Here is an 18,730-nt window from a genome sequence, read left to right as displayed (position 1 = left end):
GTACAATGGAATAGGCAAAGGAAATTAAACAAATAGTAATTTGTCAAGGCTGTCTCAAAGGGTCTGCAAATTGGGTGTATTAATAGGTTAAAGAGTGTTTCCTGTCTTTCTTGAATGTTTATTCATACTACATTGTATGTGGAAATTACAGAAATGATAAACGAGTAGCTCTCCCATCTATCTAGTGCCTATTTAATTAACACTTTAATTGTGGCTCTTTTCTCTTGCAGAACAGATGTTCATGTTATCTGCCCATAAATAGGTTTCTAAATGGTGTCTAAACTGGGTTATATGGGCATTACTGAAAGCATAAATGACACCATAATATTTTTTAGAGATTGTTGCTAGTCTTTTTACTGAACAAAAGCTGAAAAAACTAAGTTATATCTGTATTTTGCAGGTTGCTAAGACAGTTGCTCAAAGACTCAATACAGATCCAATGTTACTTCAGTTTTTCAAATCCCAAGGGTAAGTACTTTAAATGTTAGACTCCTTTCATGAAATTTAATGTGTACTGTTTTAGTATAGAGGTTGATTAAAGCTTAACTTGGATAAATTGTTTTATCTGAAAGAAACACATAGTGATAGATACCTTACCTTAGAATTACCCCAAGGCGTCAGACTGGATCCAGAAATGTTTTCGTCAGTAGTACCCCTGCACGTCGGTAGGTGGCATTGTACTGCTCCGCGTCCGTCGTTGGTGTCCTGGTCGAGATGACGTTAGTTCTTTCTTTTTCCGCACCAGCCAGCGCAGATCCGGGGAGAGCAGGTACCCCCAGTCATTTTTTGACTAACATTTTGTGGCTTTTTGTCTCTGGTGCAGTTAGGATACCTGGTATCTGAAAGAAACACGTTATTTAGATTCCTCACCTTAGAATATCCCCAGGTGTCAGGCTGGATCCAGAAAGATTTTTAGTCAGCAATACCCCTTGCACGTCGCTAGGCGTCGTCTGCGGCTCTGCGTCCGTCGTCTGCGTCGTGCTCCGGAATGACGTCGTCTGAGTACTTAGACGCCGCCCTCGCGCGCTGACATCAGTTCTTCTTTTTTCCGCGCCAGACAGCGCCGATCCGGGAAGAGCTTACCCCTTAGTCAATTTTTGACTAAAACTTTTTTGACTCTTTTTGCTCTTCTGTCGACTTGACTGGTGCCGGTAGGATGCCTGGATTTAAGGCCTGTGACGCCTGTTATCGCCTGATGCGGTGACAGATCACCATCGCCGGTGCCTTCTGATGGATACATCTGCCAGTGGATTCCTCACATTATGAATATCCCCTGCGCCAGCATTCCACGGAACTTTTCTTTCCCAGCACTCCACGTCCATGTGGGCGACGTCATAAGGCATCGGCTCCGCTCGCGACTCCGTACGACGTCACCGGAGCCATAAGAAGCCCACGTCGGCGTGATGACGTCAGTTCCCTTTCTTCCGCGCCGTCCGTGCAACGGTTTTTTCCAGTGCTCTCTAGCTACTTTGTAGTGTTACTGTGTTACTGTTGAAAATCTGGTATGTCTTCGACGAGGAAGTCTGGCTTTAAGCCCTGTAGGGAATGTGGAGGTCTAATGTCCATGACTGATCCACATGAAGACTGCTTGTGGTGCCTTTCTTCGGACCACGATGTGGAAGATTGTGCGTGCTGTAGGAGGATGAATCCTAAAGCACTGAAGGAGAGGAAGACTAAACTCTTTATGAAAAAGATCGGTGAGGAGAAGAGAGGGAGGAAGAAGTCGAGGCGAGAGTCGTCGACTTCGAGGTCGTCGAAGTCGAAGAAGCATCATAAAAAAAGAAAGCATTCTTCTCGACGTCGGTCCTCGAAGAACAGGAAATCTAGGTTGACTTCGCCCCGTCAGCGTCAAAGCAAGGACTTGTCTCCTTCGAAGTCTCCGAGAGGCGGGCTCCAGCGCATTCTTCGGTGCAGTCCCCGGCTCTGTCAAAGGCGTTGTCTCCGGTTCGAGTGGAGTCGGAGGTTTCTATTGATTAGCAGGAACAAGAAGAGCGTACTCCGGTGCCTGATGAATCTGCGGCTCCAGTAGAAGACACTGCGGAGCAGACGCCGGATACTCCACAAAAGGATACAGGTTCTGTTCCTTATCCACAATTCCCGGCTACAGGTACCGATTCGACGCAATTTCTAAATGCCATGTATGGTATATTTAATAGGGTGGCCTTCCCATCCGGAGCACCAACTGGTCCCGTGGGTCCTATGGCGTATACGCTAGGGGTGCCGCAGCATTATGCTCAAGCCCCCTTTCTGCCCTTTATGCCGATGGCGCCTTCGTGGCAGTTTCCGGCGCCAACTGGGGATCCGTCAAGGCTTCGGATTGGATCATCCTGTTTCGGATCCTTTCTCGACGTCGTTGCCGACGGCGCTGCGTCCGGCGCCGCCGACTCCTTCTGTGGCTCCGCCGACTCCGGTACCTCTGGCTCCACCGACACCGCGTACGACGCCGGCTCCCCGGATTCGATCAAGAAGGGAGGCCCAAAGGGTATTGGAAGAAGGAAGGTATAGAGCAGAGGTGGAGGAAGGTGAAGTGGACACTTCTTCTGATGAATTTGAGGGAATAGAAGAAGCAAGTGACTTGGATACGACCCCAGAGTGGGAACCACCACAGGAATTGGCACCCTACCATGTGGTAATTAAGAAGGCCACAGATCTGTTAGATTTGCAGCTGCCCTCTGTGGAGTACAAGTCTAACTTGCATAAGGAGGTGTTGCACTCTGCAACATCAACTTCGGAGCCTTTGTTGCCTTTTAATGAGGCCATCTTGGAGCCGGTTTTGGAGGTGTGGAGGAAACCTCTTTCTTCTCCGGCAGTTTCCAGACAGGTGGCAAGAAGGTACAGGGTGGCACCTGGGGATCCTGATTTTTTTGTCAACACATCCATCTCCGGAGAGCCTAGTTGTGCAGGCTTCTTGTTCGAAACATGCTTCGGGTGCTTTCCCTCAGTCTCCAGCAGATAGGGAGTCCAAGAAAGTCGACCAGGCGGCTAAAAAGTCTTTCTCTTCAGGAAGTATGGCACTGAAGTCATCTAATGCCACATGCCTGCTGGGACGTTATGTTCATGCCTTGATGGACTCAATAAAATCTTAACCCCTAAATTGCCTGAGGGTGATAAGACGTCCTTCTTGGAGGTGGTTGCGGACACTCAAGCGTCTGCCAGACAGGTGATCCAGTCAGGGCTGGATACGGCGGATTCGGTGGCAAGAATTATGGGTTCATCTATAGCCGCGAGAAGACAGGCGTGGCTCCGTTCCTCTGGATTCTCTGCGGATGTTCAGGCCACATTGGTGGATCTGCCATTCGACGGACAAACTGTTTGGGGAGAAGGCAGACTCTGCCCTACAACGATTTAAGGACAGCAGATTGACGGCAAAGTCCTTGGGTCTGCAGGCACCTACTAGGGGTTCAGCTTTTAGAAAGTTTAGGGGTTTCGGAAAATCATCCTTTCGCTCCTTCCGACAGCCTCAGCAGCAGCAGCAACAGCAACAGAATCCCCTCTATAGGTCCTATAGAGGGAGGCAAAGGGGTCGGAGAGGTTCTGGACGCAACCCCTCTTCTTAGTCCTCCTCTGCTCCCAATGAGGCTTCAGGGAAGCGGCCCTAGATCCCCCATCCCGGATCATGTAAGTCCTGTGGGGGGTCGGGTGTCCTACTTTCTACGGGGTTGGAAATCTGTTACAACAGACCATTGGGTTTTGAACCTCGTAGAGACTGGGTACGCCCTTCCCTTTCGGGAGTTTCCTCCCCCTTACCCTCCTTGACAAGGTTATTGCTTGGAAGACCATCTGCTTCTCCTGCAGAAAGAGGTTCTAGCCTTGCTTCAGAAGGGTGCAATAGAGGTGGTTCGGGAGCAGGAAAGGGGTCAGGGGTGCTACTCCCAGTATTTTCTGATTCCCAAAAAAGGTTGGCAGATGGACCTCAGAATCTTGAACTTCTACCTGAGACAGGAGAAATTCAAGATGCTGACCCTTGCGCAGGTTCTTCAGGCTTTGCAGCAAGGAGACTGGATGGTGTCGATCGACTTGCAGGATGCATATTTTCATGTCCCAATCCCGAAGTCGCACAGGAAGTATCTCCGGTTTACGGTTGGGTCGCAACACTACCAGTTTGCGGTCCTTCCGTTTGGTCTTACTACCGCACCTCGAGTCTTCACAAAGGTGATGGCAGTGGTGGCTGCTCATCTCAGGAGGTCGGGGATTCCGGTATTCCCTTACCTGGACGACTGGCTTCTGAAGGCAGAGTCCCCAGAGATGGTGCAGCATCATCTGCAGGTAACATCTCGGCTGTTATTCGACTTGGGTTTTTCAATCAATGTGCCCAAATCTCACCTGGTGCCCTCTCAACGCAGCCTGTTCATAGGGGCGGTACTGGACACTACTGTGTGTCGAGCATTCCCTCCTCCTCAAAGGATTCTCGACATTCAGGAAATGGTCCCTTTATTCCACAATGGAGCGGTTGTTCCAGTTCTGAAGGTCCTTGGCCTGCTCGGTCTGTTTGCCTCCTGCATTCTGTTGGTCAACCATGCACGCTGGCACATGAGGGCGCTCCAGTGGTGCCTCCGCAGGCAGTGGTATCAGCACAATGGAGATCTCAGGGAGTCGATCAGGATCTCCGGAAAAGCTGCAGCGGATCTGTCTTGGTGGAGCGTTGAGGGCAATCTGTCCCAAGGAAAGCCCTTCCATCTTCCTCCATCGGTGGCCACAGTAATAACGGATGCATCCACCCTAGGGTGGGGTGCTCATCTGGGGGATCTGGAGATCAAGGGTCTTTGGTCTCCAGAGGAGAGGTTGCTTCACATCAACCTTCTGGAATTGCGGGCGATTCGTTTGGCGCTCAAGGCCTTCCTCCCTTCCCTTCGTGGTCAGTCGGTTCAAGTCCTGACGGACAACACTACCGCGATGTGGTATGTCAACAAGCAGGGAGGAGTGGGGTCGCGTTGTCTCTGCAGAGAGGCTCTGCGTCTCTGGTCCTGGGCTCAGGCCCATCAGATTTGTCTGATGGCAAATCTGGCCGGGGTGCTGAACGTACATGCGGGCACTCTGTCGGCAGTTCTCCGCCGATAACGAGTGGAGGCGTTTCGTTGCGCGTCTTTCGGACGTGGGGAACCCCTCGGGTGGACCTGTTCGCCACCCGCGAGAACGCGCACTGCCCGCCATTTTGCAGTCTCCAGTATCCGATGCAGGGGGCGTTGGGGGGCGCGTTTCAGTTGAGTTGGGGCTCGCAACTCCTTTACGCGTTTCCTCCCATACCCTTGATTCCTCGGGTTCTGAGGAAGATTCGCCAAGACCGGGCCCAAGTCATTTTGGTCGCCCCGGATTGGCCCAGAAGGGTGTGGTTTACAGATCTTCTCCACCTCTCCGCGTGCCCTCCGCTCCATCTCCCTCTGAGGGCAGATCCTCCTCTTGCAGTCGATGGGGCAGGTTCTACACCCCCACCTCCAGAGCTTACACCTTCATGCCTGGAGATTTAACGGGGCAACCTGAGTTCCTTCTCTCTCCTGCCGGATGTGGTGGACGTTATTTTATCGGCCAGGCAAGTCCATTTACGTCTACAGGTGGTCCAAGTTTGTTAAATGGTGTGGTGAGAGATCCATTGACCCTTTTAAAAGCCCATCTTTCTGATGTGCTCCAGTTTGCTCTTTACCTGGCTCAGCAGGGCTGTGCTGTGGCCACGGTCAAGGGCTATCTTTCGGCCTTATCGGCTTTTCTATGCCTTCCTGATCAACCGTCACTATTTAAATCTCCGGTTGTACTGAGGTTTATCAAGGGCCTTACAAACCTGTTTCCTCCCACTCCTTTTGTAATGCCTCAGTGGGACCTTAATCTTGTTTTAACCTTTCTGATGGGGTCCCCTTTTGAGCCTCTACATAGCTGTCCGTTGAGGCTGTTGTCCTTTAAGGTGGTGTTTCTTGTAGCCATAACCTCGGCAAGGAGGGTGAGTGAGCTCCAAGCTTAGTTCTAGACCCCCTTTTCTTACATTACATGCTGAAAGGATGGTTCTGAGGACCAGGGCTGCCTTCCTGCCAAAAGTTGTTACTCCTTTCCATTTGGGGCAGTCTATTACTCTCCCTGTTTTTTATCCACCTCCTCATCCTTCCAAAGAGGAGGAAAGACTCCATCGCCTGGACCCGAAGAGGGCTGTGAGTTTTTATCTGGACAGGACTAAAGACTTTCGTCTAGATGATCAACTCTTCATTGGCTACGTTGGTCATTCGAAGGGTAAAGCGGTGCACAAGCGCACGCTATCGAGATAGATCATCCTTGCCATCAAGATCTGCTACGCCCTGGCTGGTAAGACTCCTCCTGAGGGCATTAGAGCTCATTCGACTAGAGCAAAATAATCTACATCTGCTTTGGCCCGGGGTGTTCCTGTGGCAGATATTTGTAAAGCCGCAACTTGGGCCTCCCTCCATACTTTCGCGAAGCATTATTGCTTGGACTCTGAGATGAGGAGGGAGGGCCACTTCGCGGGCTCTGTGTTGCAAGACTTTCTGGTATAGGAAGGTGGACACCCTCCTCCGGGAGTGGGGACTGCTGTGGAAGTCTATTCACAAGGTGAGGAATCCACTGGCAGATGTATCCATCAGAAGAACAAGTTACTTAACTTCGGTAACGCTTTTTCTGGTGGATACAGTATCTGCCTGTGGATTCCTCACTGGCCCACCCGCCTCCCCTTTGTCCACCTTTCTATACCATGAAATAAGTCTTGTTTGGAATGCTTGTACATTTGTTGGAAATGCTTGTTTATTTAGCATCCTTTTCCTTTGTATACTGTGTATGTGTTGGTATGCTGTATACTGTGTATACTTGGAGTTGTCGTTGGTTCACCTGTTCCCCTCGAAGGCTCGGAAATAATGGGTGGAACTGACGTCATCACGCCGACGTGGGCTTCTTATGGCTCCGGTGACGTCGTACGGAGTCGCGAGCGGAGCCGATGCATTATGACGTCGCCCACGTCGACGTGGAGTGCTGGGAAAGAAAAGTTCAGTGGAATGCTGGCGAAGGAGATATTCACAAGGTGAGGAATCCACAGGCAGATACTGTATCCACCAGAAAAAGCGTTACCGAAGGTAGGTAACTTGTTCTTTACTGCCTGGGGCCGACCACGACGCGGAGTCGTGCCCCGACTGTCAGGCCTTGACCTCGAAGGCTAGGCGGGAGCGGTCCCGTAAGCTTCTCGAGCTTCGGCACTCGGCCTGGTCCAGGAGGAGGTCCAAGGACCGGTCGCGGAGCCGCAGTCGTCATCATCATCATCGCTCGTCGGGCTCGAAGTCTTCGGGTAAGTCGAAGCGATCCAAGAAGTCCAAGAGGCGACACCGCTCTTCGGACTCCCCTCGCGCGACTCGGCCGAGGGTCAGGGTGGTCCCCTGCGGCTCCAACAGAGCCGCAGGAGCCGCGTCCGTCTCCATACCCGCCGGTGTGAGAAAGTGCCATCTTTCTTGCGTGGTATGCCCCCACTTTTTGCTAAATTGCTGAATGTACTTTTATTAAGTGTACCCTGGACTCCTGCCAATCAGGTGCCCAGGGCCTATGTTCCTTCCTTAGAACACACAAACACCAAATTGGCAAACCCTAGCCACATGTCAGCCCCTCGTAAATGGTACCCTAGGTACCCAGGGCCTTGTGGCCAGGGAAGGCCTCTAGGGGCTGCAGCACTCGTTGTGCCACCCTTAGAGGCCCTGTACCCTTACACACACACACTGCCTTTGCAGGCCGAGTGTCTGGGTGCAGGATAAAACAAAGAGTCGACATGGCACACATCTCTGTGTGCCATGCCCATTACCTACACTGCCCAGGCATATATCAGTCACCCCTCTAGCTGGGTGCCTTACGCCTATGGTGTGGGCACAGGAGCAGGAGCCCTGTGCCCCTACAGTACCCGGGTCCATTGCTGGGCCCTGTAAGTGCAGTGCTGCCATTTAAGAGTACATGGTGCTGAGAGCTCGTCAAACACGAGCTCCACAGCACCATAATGGCAACACTGAAGACTGGGAAGTTTGGTATCAAACTTCTTAGCACATTAAACCCACACTGATGCCAGTGTGGGATTTAATGTACTAAGCACCCCAGAGGGCATCTTAGAGATGCCCACTTACAGCTGACCTACAATCCACGTCTGCTCTGAGGCTGCCCAGGCTGCCACACAGCAGACACGTTGCTGGACCCCTGGGTGGGAGAGCCCCTGCTCTCCCGGGCCTGCAACAATGCACATCCTGGGTGAGGTGAGAAATCTCCTCCCCCAGGATGAGCAAAGGGAAGCTTCAAAGGCATGCAGCCATTTGGAGTTTCCCCAGGCCACTGCAACCCCCCACTCTGGCAGGAAGCTGGGCCGGAAACCCCATACAAGGACAGGGGATGTGCCAGCCTGCCCACCCCACCCCACCCCACCCCTCAGGTGGGGGAGGCGAGGTGAAACACATCTCCGGGCTCTCGCCATCTTGAAGATGGGAGGCCCTACCCTATCAGGATTAGGCTACTGCCCCCCTCCCACAGGAGAGAGGCAGGATAGGGGGTGTACCCACCCCAGGACAAGGACCCATTGGTCCCTGGCCTTCACCTACCCATAACGCCCCTAAATCTAGTATTTAGGGGCACCCTGAACCTTCCTTCCCGAGATTCCAGATTCGAAAAACTACAAGAAGAGCAAGAAGAACAAAGACCTGCCCTGCAGCTGCTAAAAAGGGAAGAAGACACCAACTGCTTTGGCCCCAGCCCTACCGGCCTGTCGACTCCCGGACCTGCACCAGCGCGGCATCTCTCGTGGCCAGCAACCTCACCAAACCCCGGAGGACCTGGCTACCTTTTGGCTCTAAGCCCCTGGGACTCCCATGAGTAGAGGCTCTACTCAAACCTATTTCTAACCCCTGGCAGCAGCCCGGAACCGCGAACCCAGCACACTTTGCACCAGCCAAGCCTGGCCAGTGCTGGAGTGGACAAAGACCCTGAGGACGACCCCACGGCGACTGTGACCCCGAGTCCGGCCCCCAAGGACCCCCCTCGACATTCCGGAAGAAGCCTGCAGCCTCAGAACAGAGTGCCACCCCAACCGCGATCAACAAGAGGGTAAGATTTCCGACATCAAAAGGCACCCGGCGCCCTGCGGCCCCCTGTGCCCAATCCCGGGGTACCCACCTAACCTACAACTACCCAACTTACCTCTCGAAGTGGTGGTGGCACCTGAAGCATCCTCGTCCCAGAGCTTGCAGCCTTTTTCCTAACCGGAACATTCCCATTGATTTCCATTGAGCGCCCGACGGCTCAAAAGCACCCTGCACCCAGCCGCCCGAGTGGCCCTGGCAGTGCAATCTCTACACTAGCCTACTTCCCCACTTGCCCTGAGTGAGTGACCAGAAGCCCAGCTCCCACAGCCGCGTGGCCTGCTAAGCAGCAGCCACCAAACCAGGCCCCCCTATTCCTCATAGGCTAACATTGGGCCTAACTCTCTCTCTGCACCCGGCCGTCCTGAAACCGCTGAGGGTGAACTGACTGTACCTACCTGACACTGGGAGACCCCAGAACTTCAACTCTGCCAGTCGAGAACTTACCCTTAAATCGCGATCTTCATTTTCCTCATAGGGTAACAGTGGCTGGCTTTTTCTTGGAAATTCTTCTTAGTGTGGACTTTTCAAAACTCAAAATAGTCACCAAAAATCAGCGGAGTACCAAAAACGAATTTACTCACCTGCTCTTAGGTGAGCTCCCAGTGCTGGATCTTGGTGCCCAGCACTGACTCTGAAAAGTACCCACAACTACACTTACCTTTTCTCTCCTTTTTTCTTCCATAGGAAACCATTGACTGCTTTTCTGTGAAATTTCTTCTAAGTGTTGATTTCTGCAATCTTGAAATATTCTTTTAAAATCGTACAATTTCTGCAAACGTAATTACTTACCTGTTTCTGATAAAGACCCCAGTGCTGAGTCTAGGTACTCAGACCTGGATTACAAAAGTAACGGTAAAGTACTCTACCTGCAACTTGAATTTCTTGCCATAGAGATCCATTGAATGTTTTCTTTGAAATATTTTCTAAGTGTCAACTTTTGAAATAGCTAAATATTATTTAAAAATCAGTACAGTAATTAAGTAGACTTTCACCACTTGATTCTGAATATTGTCCCAGGGCTGGATCTAGGAGCCAGACCTGGAATTCCAAAAGTAATGGGAAAAGTAATTTATTACAAATAACCTGAATTTACCATTGAGCTCAATGCATTATGTTTAGTAAATAGGATTGTTTATTGCAACCAACTGTGACTGTTTACAAAAATCCATTGCTTATTGCAAAAGTATTTATATTCAACCTCTCATTCTGAGAAAGTATATTTTTATTCCCTTTGTGGTTCTAAAAATAAAACAAGCATATATTTTATATATATATAAACCATTGGCCTAGAGTTCAGTTATTGAGTGTGTGAGACCATTTGCTGACTGAGTGTGTACAACAAATGCTTTACACTGTCCTCTGGTACTGCCTTACTGCTCGACCCAGCTACCACTTTAGAGAGTAAGGTCATACCTAACTTTAACCTCTATCAGCCCCTGGGGGACTGTGGACTCTGTACACCCTGTACCTATTAGGGAACAGTATATACAGAGCCACTTTCTCACAGCCGGTCCCTGGGACTGACGTGACTCCGGTGGAGGTCAGTGCCTTCCTCTCGGCCATGAGGGTCCTTGCTCCGCCGTCGACGCCTGGGCCACCTCGCGTGCCGGCGGCTCCGGCTCCGACGCCGTCGATGTCTTGGGTCCCGTCGGCGCCGGTCGACCTCACGACGCCTCCTCCGCCGACACCGGTTCCACCTCCGGCGCCGTCTCCGGACGAGGCCGTTCCCCGGTTTAGTCCCTGTCCGGACCCGGCACGGCGCCTCCCGGCACCGCAACAGACTCCGATGGATGAACGTTTCATCTACCGTCCGGCTCCGATCGTTACTCCTGTTTATCAGGAATCATCTGACGGGGGTGACTGGGAGGGGTCTGAGGACCCTATGGCCCTCCAGGGTCAACTTGCACAGGACTGGGCAGACGAACTGGGGGATGCCAGTGGTCTGGACACTACGCCGGATGCTGGTTTCATCTCTCCTCAGACTGTGGCTTCGGAGGAAGGTGCAGCTTTTTCCGTGGTGCTGCTCAAGGCGGCCGAAGCCCTGGGGCTCGAGTTGGCTGCTGTGGCCGTGAGGACTAATATCCTCACAGAGGTGCTTCAACCGTCAGCAAGCTCCACAGAGCCTCTGCTGCAGTTCAATGAGGCCCTCGTTGACGTTCTGCAGGGCACTTGGGCCAAGCCCTCCACAGTTCCTCCTGTGGATCGGAACGTGGCCCGGCGCCAACGCCCTGCCCCGGGCGACCCCAGTTTCCTGTCCCAACACCCCACCCCCGAGAGCCTGGTTATCCAGACCTCCACTTCCCAATCCTCCTTCCCGTCCGTTCCTCCGGGTCGGGAATCCAAGAGGCAGGAACAGTTCGGCAAGAAACTGTTCTCTTCCCTAAGTTTGGGCCTGCGGACTTTGAACACCGCTTGCCTCTTGGACCGTTTCTCCCACTCTCTGTGGGATACGGTGGAGGACGTGCTGCTACTGTGTCTGGTGGAGGCCCGGACACGTCGCTCCCAGGCACTTGCTGACGGGCGAGATGCAGCACGACATGCCATACGGTTTGGACTTGACACCACGGACTCGCTGGGTAGGGCAATTTCCATCACGGTGGCGCTCCGGCGCCACGCCTGGCTGAGGTCCACGTCTTTTTGGGGGGATGTCCAGAGTACCCTCATAGAATGCCCTTTGATGGCGCTCGCCTTTTTGGTGTGAAGGCGGATAGTGCGCTGGCTCGTTATAAGGACTCCCGGGCTACGGCCACGTCCTTGGGTCTCTCGGCCCCACGGCCGCACACTTCCGCCTTTCGCCCCTTTCGTGACCAAGGAAGGGGCGCCTCCTCACGTCCGCCTAGCCACCGGCCGCAGAACCAACTTGCACGCGGACGTTGGTTCCGCCGTGGCGGGTCTAGAGGACAACGTGCCGGTCAGTCCACATCCACCCCGGCAGCATCCGCCTCAAAGCCTTCCTAGTCCGAGCTTTCAGGCCCATTCCACACCAGTGGGCGGCACAGTTCGCCATCACCTGCTCCACTGGCGCTCCATCACTTTGGACAGGTGGGTGCTGCAAATCGTCCGAAAGGGGCTACTCCCTCCTCTTTGAGATAACCCCTCCAGCCATGCCACCGCAGTGCCACTGTATATCGGAGGATCACTATAATCTTCTGCGGGAGGAAGTTACGGCCCTCTTGGCCAAAGAGGCAGTCGAGCGCGTTCCTGGTCCAGAAGTAGGCCGTGGTTGCTATTCCCACTACTTTCTGGTTCCCAAGAAGGGCAAAGGGGGCCTACGCCCTATCTTGGACCTCAGGAGCGTCAACACCTTCCTCCGGAAGGAACGGTTCATGATGCTAACTTTAGCTCAGGTTCCGGCTGCCCTCGACCCTGGAGACTGGATGGTAGCGTTGGACTTGCAGGACGCCTATATTCACATCCCCGTCCTGCCGGCCCACCGGCGTTACCTGCGGTTCACGGTGGGTCAGGAGCACTTTCAGTTCACCGTGCTCCCCTTCGGCCTCACCAGTGCCCCTCGGGTGTTCACGAAAGTGATGGCGGTGGTCGCAGCTCATCTGCGCAGATCGGGGGTTCCAGTCTTCCCCTATCTCGACGACTGGCTGTTGAAGGAGGGCTCGCCCCAGCAAGTTGTCTCCCACCTCCAGACTACGGCCGACCACCTGCATTTGCTGGGGTTCTCCATCAACGTGCCGAAGTCACACCGGAGTCCCTCCCAGAAGCTCCTCTTCATCGGAGCGGTTCTCGATTCGGCGCAGTTCCGGGCTTATCCTCCGGAACAGCGGGTCTGGGATATTCAGGCTCTGATTCCCATCTTTCAGCCTCTATCCTGGGTTTCGGTCAGGTTGGTGCTGCGGCTTCTGGGGCTGTTGGCCTTCTGCATCCTGTTTGTGCATTAAGCCAAGTGGCGAATGCGGGCTCTGCAGTGGGACCTGAAGTTTCAGTGGGCCCAGCATTGAGGCAACCTGTCCAACCATGTCTTTATCTCGGCGGGCACTGCGAAACAGACCGCGATTGGGTCAGCGGCAGATGCCTCTCCCTACCCCAACTGAAGCACGTAGTAGTGACTGACGCGTCCCTCCTGGGATGGGGGGCCACATGGGAGAGGCGGAGATCAGAGGACTCTGGTCTCGAGCGGCGTCTCAACTCCATATCAACCTTTTGGAGCTGAGAGCGATCCGGCTTGCACTGAAAGCCTTCCTTCCCTCTGTCCAGGGAAGTGTAGTGCAGGTGTTCACAGACAACACCACCGCCATGTAGTATTGCAACAAACCGGGCGGGGTGGGGTCGTGGACCCTTTGTCAGGAGGCTCTGCGCCTCTGGACATGGCTGGAACACCAGGGCATCACCCTGGTGGTTCAACATCTGGCGGGCTCTCTGAACGCCAGAGCAGACGAACTCAGCCGCCGGTGCATGATGGATCACGAGTGGCGTCTGAACTCGGACGTGGCGCAAGGTCTCTTTCTGCAGTGGGCAGAGCCTTGGTTAGATCTATTCGCCACCGGAGAGAACACGCAATGTCAGCAGTTCTGCGCGTTGGAATTTCCAAGGCCGCACTCGCTCGGAGACGCTTTTCGACGCGAGTGGAGTTGCGGTCTGTTGTACGCCTTTCCGCCTATACCCCTTCTGCCCAGAGTGCTGAAGATCAGGCGCGACCGGGCCTAAGTTATCTTGGTGGCTCCGGATTGGGCACGAAGGGTCTGGTATCCCGAGCTACTCAGTATGTCAATCGATCCCCCGATCCGACTGCCTCTTCAGGAGGACCTTCTGTCGCAGCAGCAGGGGACGGTCCTCCACCCGAACCTGTCCAGCCTCCACCTCCATGCGTGGAGATTGAGCGGCGGCAGTTGATACCATTTGACTTACCTCCTGAAATCTGTAATGTTGTTCTGGCAGCCAGGCGTCCCTTCACAAAATCGGTATACGCCTGCAGGTGGAACAAATTTGTGGCATGGTGCACAGCAAAGGCTGTGGATCCCCTTTCCGCCCCTCTTTCTGAGGTTCTCCTCTTCCTTCTTTCCCTGGCCCAGCAGGGCTCTGCTCTGGGCACCCTCAAGGGATACCTTTCGGCTATTTCTGCTTTCTTACGGCTTCCTGATCACCCTTCTCTATTTAAATCCCCTGTTGTTTCTCGATTCTTTAAAGGCATTACTCACATGTTTCCTCCTGTCCCTTTCGTAATGCCTCAGTGGGATTTGAATCTAGTATTGACCTATCTGATGTGCGCTCCCTTTGAGCCACTTCATAATTGTCCCCTTTGTCTTCTGACTCTTAAGACTGCTTTCCTGGTTGCCATCACCTCTGCTAGAAGGGTGAGTGAGCTCCAAGCTCTCTTCTAAGCCTCCTTTCCTTTCTGTCCATCTGAGAACAACTTTGTCCGGGACTCCTCCTTCATTTCTCCCTAAGGTGGTAATTGCCTTTCACATCGGCCAGTCCGTTACACTGCCCACCTTCTTTCCGCCTCCGCATTCCTCGAAAGAGGAAGAGAGGTTCCACCGTCTGGACCCAAAGCGGGCGCTGTCTTTTTATCTGGACCGCACCAAACAGTTCCGGGTGGACGACCAACTCTTTGGCTACGTTGGCGCTAAGAAGGGGCGGGCGGTGCACAAGCAAACCATCTCTCGGGTCGTTTTTTGTATCAAGGCCTGTTATTCCTTAGCTAAAAAGGCACCTCGTGTAGGGCTGAGGGCCAATTCCACTCGGGCCACAGAGGCGACCACTGCCCTGGGCCGGGGAGTCCCCTTGCAGGACATTTGTCAGGCAGCAACGTGGGCCTCGCTGCACACGTTTGCCAAACATTATTGCCTGGATAGCCAAGTCCGAAGAGATGGCTTCTTTGGCCGTTCTGTTCTCCAGGACTTTCTGGTTGTGTGCTTGGTTCGTAGACCCACCACCGGGGTTGGTATTGCTGGGGTAGCTATTCTAAGGTGAGGAATCTAACCAAGGTGTTTTTTTTCAGATGAACAAGTTAATTACCTTCGGTAACGATATATCTGTAAGAAACATTAGTTAGATTCTTCACCGCCCCACCCATCCTCCCCGTTCTGCGAACCGATATCTAGGGTTGAGGTCATCCCTTTCAGGGCCCTAGATTCTTGGCACCAGTGTCGGTCTCTTGCATGGCTCTGCGTTCCTGGCATGGAAAGCTGTGTACAAGAACTGACATCAGCGCAAGTTATGTGCAATAGATTACTTTCAGGATTTCGTTTGTAATTCCAGGATTGGATCCTAGATTCAGTCCTGGAACAGTTCTTAGAAACAAGTGATAAAAGTCGACTTAGTTACTGTTGTGATACTTGGGCAATATTTTGCTATTTTAAAAGTTGACAGAGGAAATTTCATAGAAAAACAGTCAATGATTCCCTATGGAAGAGTAATGCAAGTTGCAGGTAAAGTATGTCCTCGTTACTTTTGTAATCCAGTACTGGGCTCCTAGACTCAGTACTGGGACCTCTATCTAAAACAGGTAAGTCATTATGTTTATACAGTTGGCACGATTTTTTAAGAATATTTGAAGTTTGCAAAAATCGACACTTCGAAGAAATTTCACAGAAAAACAGTCAATGATTTCCTATGGAATAAAATTGGGTTACTAGTAAGTACGGTTGTGAATATGTTTCAGGGTCAGTGCTGGGCACCAAGATCCAGCACTGGGATCTCTCCTAATAGGTGAGTATTTTCGTTTTGGTTACTCGGCAGATTTTGGGTGAATATTTTAAGTTTTAGAAACTCCACACTTTGACTGGTTTTGTCTGAAATTTCTTCTATGTTACCCTATAGAGAAAATTGAGTTATCGGCTTTTGGGTAAGTACTCGACTGGCAGAGTTAAGGTTCTGGGCACAGACTCGGGGGTCTCCCAGGGTCAGGTAGGTACAGTTGTTATCCCCTCAGCGGCGCATGGGCAGCCGGGTGCAGAGTGAGTTAGGCCCAATGTTATCCTATGGGAGGCAGGGGAGCCTTGGTTGGTGGCTGCTGACTAGCAGGCCACGCGGCTGTGGGAGCTGGGCTCCTTGTCACTTGCTCAGGGCAAATGGGGAAGTAGATAGGTGTAGTGGTTACACTGCCATTGCCACTTGGGCGGCTGGGTGCTTTTGAGCCTTCGGGCGCTGAATTGATTTCAATGGGAAATCTCCTGGTTGAAAAAAGGCTGCAAGCTCGAGGACGAAGATTCTTCAGGTGCCACCACCACTTCGAGAGGTAAGTTGGGTAGTTGGAGGATAGGTAGGTACCCAGGAGTTGGGCACAGGGCAAAGGGCGCCGGGTGCAGGGGTGCCTTTTGGTGTCGCAAAATCTTACCCTCTGTTGATCGCGGTTGGAGGGGTACCTGGTTCTGAGGTGGCAGACATCGAGCGTCGAGGGAAGTCCTTGGTGCTGTACTCGGGGTCACAGTCACTGGGGGGTCGTCCTCTTGGACTTGGTTCACTCCGGCACCGGCCAGGCTTGGCGGGTGCTGAGTGTGCAGGGTTCGCGGTTCCGGGCTGATGCCGGGGATTAGAAGCTGATTTTGAGCAGAGCCTCTGCTCATGGGAGTCCCAGGTGCTTAGAGCTCAAAGGTAGCCAGGTCATCCGGGGTCTGTGAGGTTGCTGGCCAGGAGAGGTGCCGGGATGTATCGGGAGCAGGTTCGAGGGTTGACAGGCCGATAGGGCTGGGGCCAAAGCAGTTGGTGTCTTCCTCTTCTTAGCAGCTGCACGGCAGGTCTTCTTTCTTCTTAATCTTCTTTGTATTCTGGAATCTGAGGAAGGAAGGTTCAAGGTGCCCCTAAATACTAGATTTAGGGGCGTTACAGGTAGGTAAAGGGCAGGGACCAATGGGTCCCTGTCCTGGGGTGGGTACACCCCTTATTCTGCCATTCTCCTTCGGGAGGGGGCAGTAGCCAAGTCCTGATTGGGCAGGGCCTCCCATCTTCAAGATGGCGAGCGCCTGGAGATGTGCTTCACCTCGCCTCCCCCACCTGAGGGGTGGGGTTGGCAGGCTGGCACATCCCCTTTCCTCATTTGGGGTTTCCGGCCAGGCTTCCCACCAGAGTGGGGGCTGCAAGTGGCCTGGGGAAGCTCACAGAGGCGGCATGCCTTTGAAGCTTCCCCCTGTCCATCCTGGGGGAGGAGACCTAGCACCTCGCCTAGGATGTGCATTGTTGCAGGCCCAGGAGAGCAGGGGCTCTCCTACCCAGGGGTCCAGCAACAGGTCTGCTGTGTGGCAGCCTCCCAGACTAGACGTGGATTGTAGGTTAGGTTTCAGGGGGCATCTCTAAGATGCCCTCTGTAGTGCTATGTACATTAAATCCCACTCTGGCATCAGTGCGGGTTACATGTGCTGAGAAGTTTGATACCAAACTTCTCAGTCTTCAGTGTTGCCATTATGGTGCTGTGGAGTTCGTGTTTGACGAGCTCTCAGCACCATATACTCTTAAATGGCAGCACTGCACTTACAGTGCCCAGGAGTGGACCTGGGTACTGTAGGGGCACAGGTCTCATGCGCCCACACCACTGGCATAGGGCACCCAGCTAGAGGGGTGGCTGATGTATGCCAGGGCAGTGTAGGTTGTGGGCATGGCACACATGGATGTGTGCCATGTCGACTTTGTTTCGTCTTGTACCCAGACACTCAGCCTGCAAGGGCAGTGTGTTTGTGTTAGGGTACAGGGCCTCTAAGGGTGGCACAATGAGTGCTGCAGCCCTTAGAGGCCTTACCTGGTCACAAGGCCCTGGCTACCGGGTACCATTTACCAGGGGCTGACATGTGGCCAGGGTTTGCCAATTTGAGTTTTTAGGTTTTAGGGAAGGAACGTAGGCCCTGGGCACCTGATTGGCAGGAGTCCAGGGCACACTCAGTCAAAGTACATTCAGCAATTCAGCGTAAAGTGGGGGCATACCATGCAAGAAAGATGGCACTTTCTCACACTGCCCTCTGGTCTGTTTCTCCCCATTTCTTAGGGGTCTCCTTGTCTATGCTACAGTTGATTGGGTGAGATTCTATTCGTCTATGTTACAGTTCATAGGTCACTGGGGGGGGGGGTGGGGGGGGGGGGGGTGAACGTTCTATGTGGTTGTTCCCTTCTGGTCCCGTGACGTGAGTCATGTGTTCCAGTCTTGTGATCCTTTACAATTTCATCCTGCGGTTAGTCTGTTTTTCATACAGTTCCATCCTGTGGTTGCAACTGTCCTGCCATTCGTTTCCACTGCCGTTGCCTCGAGGGGGGTAGACACGGCTCTTCTCTCTGATGAAACTTTGATGGGTTGAGTGCTTTGTTCGCCCACTTTAGTCCCTACATGTCTTGAGTACTCTTTCAACATGGAGTTCCTATACTCTTGCAGTTTTTGTGGTGGCTCCGCGTTGTGGCGTGGAAAACTTTCACTGTAGAAAAATTACGTCAGCACGCCGGGAGGGTCTTATTTGACTCCATTGACGTCACTTCTGTGTATGCCGTCAGGACGGATACTGCTGGAGAAAAAGTTTTCTGGATCCAGTCTGACGCCTGGTGATATTCAAAGTTAAGGAATCTGAGGCTAGACTGTCTCTCTACCACATACATTAACTCGTTCTGCAAGACTCATGGGCCCACTATTTGAACCATTGCACCTATGTTAATTAGAATTTCTGACCTGGAAGGTAGCCTTCCTCATAGACATCACATCTCTT

The 18,730-nt window shown here is 52.8% G+C and overlaps 1 protein-coding gene across 2 annotated transcripts in view; it reads left to right on the top strand.

The window, feature by feature from the left end:
* USP7 (ubiquitin specific peptidase 7) overlaps positions 1-18,730 on the top strand; it is a 1,511,465-nt gene that overhangs the window by 1,133,326 nt on the left and 359,409 nt on the right. For both annotated transcript variants that reach the window (XM_085628311.1, XM_085628312.1), the window contains exon 23: positions 401-468. In XM_085628311.1, coding sequence (XP_085484437.1) covers positions 401-468 — 68 coding nt within the window. The remainder of the gene's footprint in view (positions 1-400; positions 469-18,730) is intronic.

Source organism: Triturus cristatus, chromosome 10, assembly GCF_964204655.1.
Source record: "Triturus cristatus chromosome 10, aTriCri1.1, whole genome shotgun sequence".
Taxonomy (NCBI): Eukaryota; Metazoa; Chordata; class Amphibia; order Caudata; family Salamandridae; genus Triturus; species Triturus cristatus.
This window is presented reverse-complemented; position numbering and strand designations above follow the sequence as displayed.